The sequence below is a fragment of the Prinia subflava genome, chromosome 12, assembly GCF_021018805.1.
Source record: "Prinia subflava isolate CZ2003 ecotype Zambia chromosome 12, Cam_Psub_1.2, whole genome shotgun sequence".
NCBI classification, from domain to species: Eukaryota; Metazoa; Chordata; class Aves; order Passeriformes; family Cisticolidae; genus Prinia; species Prinia subflava.
Genome location: NC_086258.1, coordinates 9159525 through 9171141, shown reverse-complemented (window position 1 = coordinate 9171141; position 11617 = coordinate 9159525). Strand labels below are relative to the sequence as shown.

The 11617-nt window shown below is 50.5% G+C and overlaps 2 protein-coding genes across 2 annotated transcripts; one reads left to right on the top strand and one right to left on the bottom strand.

Moving 5' to 3' along the window:
• Positions 1-543: 543 nt before the first annotated feature.
• PSMD5 (proteasome 26S subunit, non-ATPase 5) lies at positions 544-6106 on the top strand. The gene is made up of 10 exons (XM_063409498.1): positions 544-757; positions 913-1057; positions 1604-1717; positions 1916-2044; positions 2653-2762; positions 3135-3277; positions 3722-3913; positions 4079-4188; positions 4615-4755; positions 5265-6106. The coding sequence occupies exons 1-10, from the start codon at positions 567-569 to the stop codon at positions 5520-5522; spliced, it is 1533 nt and encodes a 510-aa protein (XP_063265568.1). The 5' UTR covers positions 544-566; the 3' UTR covers positions 5523-6106.
• Positions 6107-6248: 142 nt separating this feature from the next.
• B3GALT9 (beta-1,3-galactosyltransferase 9) lies at positions 6249-10117 on the bottom strand. The gene has a single exon (XM_063409499.1). The coding sequence runs from the start codon at positions 9148-9150 to the stop codon at positions 7996-7998; it is 1155 nt and encodes a 384-aa protein (XP_063265569.1). The 5' UTR covers positions 9151-10117; the 3' UTR covers positions 6249-7995.
• Between the last annotated feature and the right edge of the window lie 1500 nt (positions 10118-11617).

The window sequence follows — 11617 nt, the reverse complement described above, 5'->3', positions numbered from 1 at the left end:
TCCTGCTCTCCCGGGATCAGCACTTTCCTTTCCCGAACCCAGATAAACGCCATTTATCCCAGTTTGTCCAAAAAAAAAGGCGACGCCGCGCGTTGACCTCCGCCCGCCGCTCAGGGGATCGGGACCCGCCACGCCAACGAGACCACGCCCCTTCATCACTGAGACCACGCCTCCATGGCCGAGACCACGCCCCATTAGAGACACCACGCCCCCATTACCGGGACCACGCCCCTATTACCGGGACCACGCCCCATCGTTACCGGGACCACGCCCCATCGTTACCGGGACCACGCCCCATCGTTACCGGGACCACGCCCCATCGTTACCGGGACCACGCCCCTTTTGCAGGAACCACGCCCCCATCAGCGAGACCACGCCCCCCACGCGATGCCAGATGTGACGTACCCGAAGGGGGCGTGGCCAGCGGACATTTTGGTTACGTAGAGCCAGACCCAAAGGGCGCCCTTAGCAACGGCGCTGCCGTTGCTAAGGCAGTCCCAGTTCTCGCGATAATCCCACCCGGCAGTTGCTGGGGCCCACGGGAGTTCTCGCGAGACTCCCGGGAGATGGCGGAGGCGGCGAAGATGGCGGAGGCGGCGGCGGAGCTGCTGGAGCGGGTGGCGCGGCGGGACGCGGCGCTGGAGGAGCTGCGCGCCCTGCGGGTCGCCCTGCAGGCCGTTCCGCCCGCCGCCCTCCGCGCCCGCCTCGGCGAGCACCACCTCGGGGCGCTCTTCGGTCTCCTGGCCGTCAATGACCGGTGAGCTCCGGCGCGGTGCCGCGGGCCTGGCCGGCCCCGCTGCTGTTCTCCCGGAGCGGGGGGTTCCTGCCGCGTCCCCGGCTCATTCCCTGCTCTCTTTCGGGCGGGAGGTTGTCCCTCCCCTGAAGGGCTCGGTTTTCTCTCCGTCCCGCCAGGGAACAGGTGTCCACGTGTGTTTCCATCCTGGAGCGGCTCCTGCAGGCCCTGGAGCCCCTGTACGTGATCCAGAACCTCCGGGAGGAGCTGCAGAAGGGCCTTGTGCACCCCGATGACTCTGTCAAGATCCTCACCATGGCCCAGGTAGAGTTTCCTCCAGGAGGAGGGGACGGAGCTCTGGTGAGCTCCGGGTTAGTCCCCTCTGCTCTTTCCTGCCTCAGTTTGTGATAAAAACAGGAATTGTGTCTTCTACACTCGTGCTGTTTGGGATAATTACTGTACAGTGTGTATATAATGCCTTATGATAATAGTAACGTCCAAAACTGTGCCCTGACAAAAGCAACTTGGGAATAAAATTCTGCCACGTGTCCTGGTTAAAGCTTTCAGCTTTCCAGGCCAGCACTGACAGCAGGTGATGGAAGAGTTAAAAGCAGCAACATTTTGGTATTCAGGCACTTTAAACTGTTGTGGAAACACCAAACAGGCTGTGGGAGCTTGACCCAGTGTAAAAGAACAGGGCTGTGGGATGCTGTGGTTTGGGATGGATTTCCAGGAATTCAGCTAAGAGTCGAGTTTTGATCCAAAAACCTGAAAAATTTGTGATTCTGGCTTTCTGTGCAGCTGTTCCAGTGCTTGAGTATCCCTACAGTGCAAAAAATAACAGTTTTAATGTTATTTTCTGTAACTCAGGTTGGGAGGATTGTTGAAGACTCAGCTGCTGTCACAGAGATCCTGCACAGCCCGGAGCTCTTACGGCAAATCATCAACTGCATCGGTGGGGAGAAAATAGCAGTGGCCAAAGAGGTAAACGTGGCTTTATTGTCCCTTTCCTCTGCAAGCACACAGTGATAACGAGCTCTCATCAGCAAAAATTGGATTATAATTAAAATTAAGTGTTAATAAGTCAGTGAAGAACATTGCAGCTGAACCTGATAATCTCAGATTTTCTCCTCCGCGTGGTTTTGCTCATTTTCAGTGACAAACTCCTGGTTTTTCTTGCAGGCCATCAGATCCCTGTCGAGGATAGCCCGGAGCCAGGAGGGTCTGGAGGCTCTGTTTGGGAGCAGCCTGCTGGGCGACCTGAGGGACGTCATGGCCACCAGCGACGTCGTTCGGTACCGGGTCTACGAGGTGCTCCTGGCCCTCAGCCTGGGTTTATTCTTTAAATTATTGTTTAAATTATTGTTTCTCACTGCTTGACACATTTTCCTTCACGTGGGAAGGTTCCAGCAGTGGGGGCTCTCGTGATGTCATCACTTCTCTTTCCCATTTTTTGGTGTAAAAGTGTGAATTACTTTTCTAGAATTTATTTTCTGACTTGCAATGCCTAAAGCATTGGAAGGGCTACACAGAATCACTGAATACACCAGGAAGTGTTTGTTCCTCTGAAAATTAAATAGTTAACTGTAGGCTGTTAACTTTTGGATGTGAAGTGCTGCTAAAAGTTTTGGAGAGATGCCAGCTGTCAGTCTGGAGGTGTTTGGCAAAGAAGAAATAAAAAAAATTTTAGCCATTCTAGAGCTTAATGGGGATAGCACAGAAAGAGATGATTGTGACTAGAGATCAAATGCTGTAACTCCTTAGGAAGTTCCTTCAGGCAAACATTTGGGTTAATGATAAAAACGTGATTAATTCCATATTTAATCCATGTAGGGTTAGTGAGCACTGTAAGATGTATTTGGCTATTGCTGTGAATTATTATAATATTTTTATAAACTGTTCTTTTTGCTTTTATTTAGTTAATTGTGGAGATTTCCTCGGTGTCAGCGGAGTCTCTGAATTACTGTGCAAACAGTGGATTAATCCCTGAGTTAATTGGGGAGCTGACTGGAGAGGACGTGCTGGTCAGGTATGTTGGTGAGTTTGCCAAGGAGATTTCCCCCATTGTTTAAACTCTGATAAACCTATTTGTGTGTGTTTCTTTTAATTCCTTCTCAGAAAAACGCTTTATCTGCCTCTTCTTAAACTGGCTGGAGTGCCAAATGCTTTATACCTTGATGTGAGGACCCACTGGAGTGATAATTATCAGTTTGGCTGCAATAGAAACACTTTAAATTCTTTTAGAACTCTGAAGAGCTGATTGAGCTCGGAGAAACTTGGACTGTCGGGATATTGGGTTTTTTTGCTCGGATTTTCTCTTATGGGCGTGCTCTCTTTTTTTCTTAATCTCTGAGTGCCTCAAACCCCCCAGAAAGGAGCTGAACCCCCCTGTGTGTTGCAGAGCCACGTGCATAGAGATGGTGACCTCGCTGGCCCACACGGCGCACGGGCGGCAGCACCTGGCGCAGCGCGGCGTCATCGACAGGATCTCCAACATCATCCTGGGGGCAGACTCAGACCCCTTCTCCAGCTTCTACCTGCCAGGTGACACCACAAACCCCTTCCTGCTTGCTGTGAGTTGAATTAACAGCGCTGTGGAGCCTCTCTGCTGAAAGCTCCGGGAGAATTTTGAGTATTAGATCGGATATGTAAAGTATTGGATGTTTAAAAAATGCTGGGGGACAGTCTGGCACATGAGGAATGTTCCTCAGCAAGAGTGGGGAGAGCTGGCCAGGCTGTGCTGTAGCTTTAAAGTTTGTGTTGTTGTAGCCTTTTTTTAGGAGTACAAACATCATGAATTAAGCAACAGTCAAAATATTTGGCTTGTTGCTTGGTTCTGAGTTTATTTTGAGTTTTTTACCAACACTATTCAGACTTAATAACACATGTTTAGGAACAAATCAGTCTCACATTAATGTACATTTAATTTTGCTGTTGCTGAAGTTGCTGTTCTTCCCCTCAGTGCTTTTTTTGGTCTTGTTTTCTCAGGATTTGTTAAATTTTTTGGCAATCTGGCTGTTGTGGACAGTCCCCAGCAGATCTGTGAGCGTTACCCTGTCTTTATGGAAAAAGTCTTTGAAATGGCAGAAAGTCAGGATCCAACCATGATTGGGGTGGCTGTGGACACACTGGGAATCCTGGGATCCAATGTAGAAGGCAAACAGGTTTTACAGAAAACCAGTTAGTATCTTTTTTTTCTTTAATAAAACTTCCTCATTATAACGTAAGAGTGAATTGGTTTTACACTTACCTAATGAAAACATTTATAATGTAGCTAATGGGGAACTGTATTCCTGTAGAGATCTGGCTGAATTCATTAAAAGCACTTTGTTTTTGTTTTGAAAGGAAGTAGATTTCAAAATCTCTTGAGCAAAATAGGGCACCAGGCCAAGAATGCCCCCACCGAGTTACGGCTTCGGTGCTTGGATGCGATTTCATCTCTGCTCTACTTGCCTGTAAGTTGGGGGCTTTGTCTTTGTTTTTTCTTTAAATCTCCAAGAATGAGATCAGCACACACCTGAGGGATTGTGAGGAGACATTTTGCAGCCTCTGGGTTGGGTAGCAGTGGTGCTTTCAGTGTTCTGAATCATTGATTTACTGTTTTGAAATTCCCTGATTGGTTTGCTTCAAAGTTTGGGGTTGTTGGTAAGGAGCCAGGTGTTCTGAAATGTTAATAAAAGATAAAGTCAAGACTTCATTATTGAGGGGGTGAGAGTAAACAGGCTCATGTCCTTGTGCTCAGAGGGACAGGGGCAAACTGCTCTAATCTGGGTTAACAGTGTAGCTCTAAATAAGTGATTAAACCATTTGAACACATCCTGAAAACCTGAAAGCTTTCCATAATCCTAACCAAACTCTTTAATATTTTGTGATTCATGTAGCCAGAGCAGCAGACAGAAGACCTTTTAAGGATGACTGAATCCTGGTTCATGTCCTTGTCCAGCCAGCCCCTGGAGCTGTTCAGGAGCATCAGCACTCAGCCATTCCCTGATCTGCACTGCGGGGCTTTGCGAGTGTTTACTGTGAGTGCTTTTGGTTTTAAACATCAGGGAGTGACTTGTGTGGCCACTCACTCTCAGATTTATTTATTGCCTCGAAGTGAATATCACAAAGTTCTTGTTCAAGCCCAGAAAGGGTCAGGAAAAGGCCTTTTCCTCGTGCCCCACTTGGCTTCCCTGTTTAAATAATGCAGCAGACACATCATGTCTATAATGCTAATTTTCTAATTAATTGGAGAGGGGGAAAAAAGGCAAGAGCTGTGCTCTGAGGTGCTGCTCCCATACCAGAGGCACTGCTGTGATAATTCCCTCAAAACTTTGAAGATAAGCACTGAGCTCTGCTTGTCCTCCAGTGTTAAACCCTGCTGCTTGATTTGAGTGGTGGTTTCATATCTCATTTAATTTTTCCTGTTCCTCGTGCACATACCAAGAACCCTACTGCGTAACTGCCTTTCTGGGGGGGTTTAAAATGGGTTTTAAAATGGGTTTTAAAATGTTCCCCCACCTCTCCCATCTTTTGTCTCCCTGCTCAGGCCATTGCAAACCAGCCGTGGGCCCAGAAGCTGATGCTGAGCAGCCCAGGGTTCGTGGAGTACATTGTGGACAGATCTGTGGAGCCTGACAAAGCTTCAAAGGATGCTAAATACGAGCTGGTGAAGGCCCTGGTGAACTCCAAAACCATTGCAGAGATCTTTGGCAATCAGTACTACCTGAGGCTCAGGGCTTACCTGCACGAGGGCCCCTACTACGTGAAGGCAGTGTCTACCACAGCTGTGGAAGGAGCAGAGTAACATCCTTGGTTCCCTTCCTGCAGAGCACACTCCTGCCACAGGTGTTGAGGTACAAGGGGTAAAAACTCTCCACAGTGGAGGTTTTCTCTTTAAAGGAATGTGAAGATATTTTGACTCTATTTGAAATGAGTCAGGAGAGCAAATTGAAGGGTGTTTGATATTTCCTCCTAAAATGTCATGGGAGAAGTTCCCTGTGAGCTTCATGAGGTGACCCAGGTGAGCACTTAGCAGCTGCTGGCTGTGTTTTATTTGGCAGAATTTATCAGTGTTTGTTTAAATTGTTCTTGGGTTTGGAGTTTCTGTTGTGTTTTCTCAGTAGGTTACAGTTCAGTTAAAAAAAAACCTGCACCAAAACACCTCAAGGTTTATAACCTCAGATGCTGCCATAATTTCTATTCTTTTTTAATTCATTTTTTACCTGCCAGAGTTGGCACTTGCATGGAACACTCTTTGTTCTGTCAGAATCCTGTAGCTGGATAAGCCAGTGGCACTGTCCACGTGAGGGAGTATGGACTGGGTTCTCTTCTTTTCAACCTGCTGGATGTGAGTCTTGCTGGAATAAATAATCCTAAATATTGTTTACATTTTCTGCTGAGGATGTAAAAAAAAAAAAGAAAAAGAGTTTTTAGCCCTTTTAAAAACAGATCACTCTGTAGGGATCAAACCCACCTGGGAGCTTTGTCTCCCTTGTTGGCTGTGCTGTGGGGTGGGGGCTCAGTTTAGTGGCTGGAGCACTACAAGGCTACTTCAGAACCAAATCTTGAATTGTTTACACTATTTTTTTAATCAGAGATACAAATTTTTAAGTGTTATTTAAAGAAAGGTGTTATTTTAGTTACCTGAGTTAGACTAAAAGGGGTAAGAACATGGAGCTCTTGTGTTGAAGGGAGTGAACGAACAGGAAATGTGGCATTTTAGGAAGCTGGAATCTTCTTTTGAAGATGTCAGGACTGTTGGAGAGAATCAGGAGAGGCTGGGCACTTAGTGACATGTGACCTGTCTTTGTCCATAAACAGAGACCACAGGGCACTTCACATCAAAGATTGCACTCCTTTTATTGAGAGGGAGCAGAATAAAACATGAAATCACTGCTTTGGGGCTTATTTCAGTGGTGTGTCAGCCAGGGGTGGCTCTGGGCAGTGCTGCCAGGGGAGCAGGAGGATTCAGCCCTGCAGGATCTCTGCTTTTGCTGTGGAGGTGCAGCTCCCAAAAAACGCTGCCCAGGAGGGCTCAGAGGAGCTGGGGGAGATCCCTTCATGCTTGCTAAGTGCAGGTGAGGTGCCTTGTTTTTCACAACCCAAGGTGTCCCCGAGCTGTCATCCTACATCCCAGTGCTGCTGCTTTCATCCTAAATGTGCCCAATAAACGTCTGCCAGTGAGAAATGTGCTGCAGTGTCTCATGACTGGAGAGAGCACAGGAGCTTCATGAATCCAGCAAACACATCAAAGCACCAAAAAGGAAATTAAGAGTGTGGAAGTCCTTAGCTTGCTCTTGTTCTGGGCAGTTCTGTTGTTTTAGGTGGCTTTGTGTGCTGGTGGCTCTGTACAAGCCATATGCTGAAATGTCAGTGGAAGAAATCAATATATAAACCTGTTCTGCAATTCATGAGCCTCTTCCATGTGTGTTTTCAGCTGCTGCTTCTGAAGGCTACTCTGTGTGCTGAGTATTTAGCATCTGCTTTGCATGGTACATTTGCCAAAGACAATATTTTACAACGTGCAGAGATGCCAAGCAAGGGGAATTTTTTTAATGTATACACATATGCTTTATTTTGTTGAGTTTTGAGCTCAGCGTTGATTGATTAATTGATCACTTTCCCCTGATTACTCAGACGCAGCTCCCTGCCCATGCTGTACAGTGCCATATGGATGACATGCTGCTGCTGTATCTGATATAAATGACAAAATTGAAGTGTGTTGGTTTTGTCATCCCCCCTTAAAGTAACAGGCAGAGGTAATTGAGCAAAAACACAAAATGGAATGCTGGAGAACAGAGGTAACGTGCTGAACCAAAAAACACCAGAGCAAACCTTGTCATTTGGTGGCTGTTAACAAACAGCATTTCCTGAGGAGTTTCCAGGGTGGCTCCGTGTCTGTTCCTGCTGGAGCTGCACTGTGTCTCCGTGAGCCAGCCTGCTCAGAGGCAGCTCCTTTTGTGCATGGAAAGCCTCCCCTTTGTTACAGCATTCTTTGGAAGTAGGTGATGCCTCACTTACAGAAAAAAGGAGTTTCAGAAGTCTGAAAAACCCTGGATATAGACAAAGTCTGTTGGAATACTCATTTTTCCTTCCATGCATGCACTTGCAGGTACTTGGAGAGGCAGAGCACATCCAGTTCTCTCTGTAACAGTGAGAATTCATTTGCTGCTGAAGGGAAAAGAGCAAACTTTGGGAGGGCATCCTTTATACTGAACATTAACAGGATAACACAGCCGATGAAAAGAAATCCAGCCTCGTTTTGCAGAAGTTAAGCATTAATTGACAAAATGCAGGAGCTCATTTTTTATCCTATCCAAGCTGAACTCCTTGAACTTATCAATGTAGGTCAGAACCTTGCAGGACACCAGGCTGTAGTAGGTTTCCAGTAAGGAGCAATCTTCCCCCTGGCTCGTTTCCTTCCAGTCTCTGAGCAGCTCGTCCTCTCCCACGTGGGCAGAGGTGAAAATGAATTTATAGCAGCAGCGGTTGTAGCTGACGCGCTTGTCCCCGGCGAAGCGGGAGCTGTGCCTGGCGGTGACGCCGGCTCTGTGGGCACAGATCCCCACGAAGGCAGCAGGGGGCACCGCCAGGGGCACCTCCCTGGCGGCCACCAGAACCTTCCGTGCCACGTCCTGGGACAGGAGGAAGGCGCTGCCGTGGCAGAAATCGGGGTAGAAGCGCTCGGGGTAGCGATGGACGGGGACGAAGCCGGGGCTGCGGGGGTCCCTGTCGGGCACGCCGTGGTGAACCACGTGCCCGAGGTAGACGTCCTCCAGCTGGGTCAGGCTCAGCAGGTACCCAGCCAGGCTGGGAACCCCCACAAACACATCCTGGGCCGTGTGGAGGATGTATCTAGCATGGGGACAGAACGCCACCGTCCACTCCACGCTCATCAGCATCTTCTGTGTCTGCGTCTGGGGGGAGTCGATGAATTCACCTTCAATGATGTCCCGGTGCTTTTGAGCCTCCTCACTGAGCTGCAGCTGGGTGCTTGCCGAGGCTGCCTTTCCCACAGCAAACAGAGTGAGCACAGTGTAGCCCCCGGAGCCTGTCGCGTTGCCCCAGCTCTGCCGGATGGCGTCGCGCCGTGTCCTGCTCTCCGGGCTGCTGCAGACAACAATGAGCAGAAACACCTCTCCATCGGAGCAAGCTGCCACGCTGCTGCTGCTGGAGGAGAGGTTGGCCCTCAGAGGGTCCAGCTCCAGCCTCCTGGCCCTCTCCCTGATCTCCAGAGCCCTGGCGTCGGTGTAGGAGAGCGGCAGGGAGCGCAGGAAGTACTGCTCCAGTAAATCTGCCCCGAAGAGCAGCACGTGGAAAAGCAGGACGTTGAAGAGGATGAAGCACCACTGGTGTGTGCGGAGCCTGCAGAGCGTCAGCTGGGGAACAGGAACGTGCACACTGAATTCCCTCTCACAACAGCTTTCCCTCATTTTACAACATATCCATGCAAAGCAATCACGACTTCTGCACCGTGGTCTTTGTGTTATTAGTGAGGCTCTTATTCTCCCAGAAACTTAAGGGATCTGCTTGTGGCATGGTGAGATCTCAAACTGAGAAGGGTATTACCATATTGAAAGCTGCTTTCTGTGCTATGAGTAATTTTTGATTATTTTTAACCTGTTACTGTAGGCCTGAGGTGCCCCTCAATATGTCCTTGAAGGGGAACTTTTGGTACTTGGTACTGCCCTATAAAAGCTGTCAGGTTAGAATCCAGAGGGAAAGGCTGGGTTGGATGGGTCCTGGAGCAACATGAGGAAGTGGAAGGGGATAGAATGAGATGATCTTTAAGGCCCCTTCCACCCCCAATGCTGTGGCAGCTGTAAGAGGCTGCAGCACTTACCTGCATGGTGCTGGGAGCTGTCCCTGCAGCAGGGGCTCTCTGGGCAGCTTCTCCCGGCTGTGGCTCGATGTGGGTCTGCAGGATCCAGTTACTGCCCAGCTCCTGCAGCCTGTGGCTTCCACCTCACCTGCCTGGGCGGAGGAAAGACGATCCCCGGGGCTGATCGTGTTGCAGCCACATAAAGCATGAAGCAAACAAAACCCCAGCTTTTCCCTTCATTAATTTCTGGCACTCTGAGAAATAAGTGAAGCAAATGCTGGGGCTCATTTGGTCAAAAGGCATCCCTGGTGCTGTTGAGTCTGTCCTTGCTCTGCCAGTTTGCTGCTGGCCCTGGGGCTGTGTTTTTCACAGCTGTGCCATTCTGGTGTCGCTCCCCAGTGTGGAGCAGTTGTGAGCACTCTGCATCTCCTGAGCTGCAGCTTTGGGGCGTGAACTTGTGGGTTTGCCTTGTGAGGGGTGGTGGAGGGCACCCGGAGGCTGTGGGTGCTGCTGGGCCAGGCTGGCTGCAGCACATGGGGCCGTGTCCCAGTGTGTGGGGCCATGTCCCAGCTCAGTGTCCCAGCTTAGTGTCCCAGCTCATGGGGCCGTGTCCCAGCTCAGTGTCCCAGCTCAGTGTCCCAGCCCTTGGAGCCATGTCCCAGCTCTCGGGGCAGTGTCCCAGCTCAGTGTCCCAGCTCACTGTCCCAGCTCTTGGGGCAGTGTCCCAGCTCAGTGTCCCAGCACACGGGGCTGTGTCCCAGCACACGGGCCGTGTCCCAGCTCAGTGTCCCAGCTCTCGGGGCAGTGTCCCAGCTCAGTGTCTCAGCTCTCAGGGCCATGTCCCAGCTCAGTGTCCCAGCTCAGTGTCCCAGCACACGGGGCCGTGTCCCAGTTCAGTGTCCCAGCACACGGGGCAGTGTCCCAGCTCAGTGTCCCGGGGCAGTGTCCCAGCTCAGTGTCCCAGCACACGGGGCCGTGTCCCAGTTCAGTGTCCCAGCACACGGGGCAGTGTCCCAGCTCAGTGTCCCGGGGCAGTGTCCCAGCTCAGTGTCCCAGCTCAGGGCAGTGTCCCGGGCAGGCCGTGCCTCGCGCTGCTCCGCAGCCCCCGCGTGTTGCTGTTGGCTCAGCCGCGGCTGTGCCGGAGCCACGGGGGCTGGGGAGCCACGGGGGCCTGGAAGTGCTGCAGGGGGAAGTGCCAAAGACACCACAAACAGGATGGAGCTGTCAGCAGGGGACAGTTGGCTTTGGCAGTGGGGCTGGGGAGCACCGAGGGGAGAGGGGCTGGGGGGACCCCAGCAGCACCAGGGGAGGGTTGGGGGATGGCAGCGCTGCTGTTTGAGGGGTACATTGAGGTGGGAGCTCCAGCCTCCATGGGAGAGCAGGGAGATGATGATTTCTTTTTAATTTTGAGAAGATTTCTCAGAGGTCAGGGTGCATTTCTTGGGTGAAAGGAGAGCGCAGCGCTGCTCTGGTTTGTCTTGGCTGGACCATTGCGAGGCTCCCTGCAGCATCCTTAGGGCAGCCTGGATTAGCCCAATGTCCCAGGGCCATGGGGAAGAGCTTTGATTTCTGCCTTGAGGGGTCCAGGGTTAATCCCCAGCTCTGGCTGAGCTGCTCAGCTCTCCCAGCTGTGTTGATAGAGGGAACAGAGGAATTTCAGAAGAAACCAGATTCCCAAAACCTGCTCACAGCTTGGAAGTGCATCTTACCCCACTGAAAACCCCCAAAACACTGGCAGTGTGCAAGTCCCAGTGTGGATTTCTGCTTCAGGCTCTCCCATGTGTGACGTTACCTCACTTTTCAGAAGAGTAAAGTGAAGATTTTTGGGGAAATCTTCACTCCCAGGGAGATCCAAGAGTTTCCTGGCCAGAGTGAATTCAGGACCCTGGAATGGCTGAAGTCAGGTCACTGAGGGTGAGAACATTGTCCCCACAGCTGCACTGACACCCTGCACAATCCTGGGGCTGTAAATTGGGCAGTCAAGCAGGGGAGCAGATTTTCCTGAGCCACAGGGCTAGAATTTACTTTCTGTGAGATGTTTTCACATTTTCATTAAATTTTATGTCCGAGCTGACCTC

Bases quoted from the DNA above. Each gene is read 5' to 3' on its own strand.
- PSMD5 (XM_063409498.1), top strand. From the start codon at position 567: ATGGCGGAGGCGGCGAAGATGGCGGAGGCGGCGGCGGAGCTGCTGGAG. The intron at 758-912 runs GTGAGCTCCGGC...CCGTCCCGCCAG, and splicing joins CTCCTGGCCGTCAATGACCG to GGAACAGGTGTCCACGTGTG. The intron at 3,914-4,078 runs GTTAGTATCTTT...TTGTTTTGAAAG, and splicing joins ACAGGTTTTACAGAAAACCA to GAAGTAGATTTCAAAATCTC.
- B3GALT9 (XM_063409499.1), bottom strand. From the start codon at position 9,150: ATGAGGGAAAGCTGTTGTGAGAGGGAATTCAGTGTGCACGTTCCTGTT.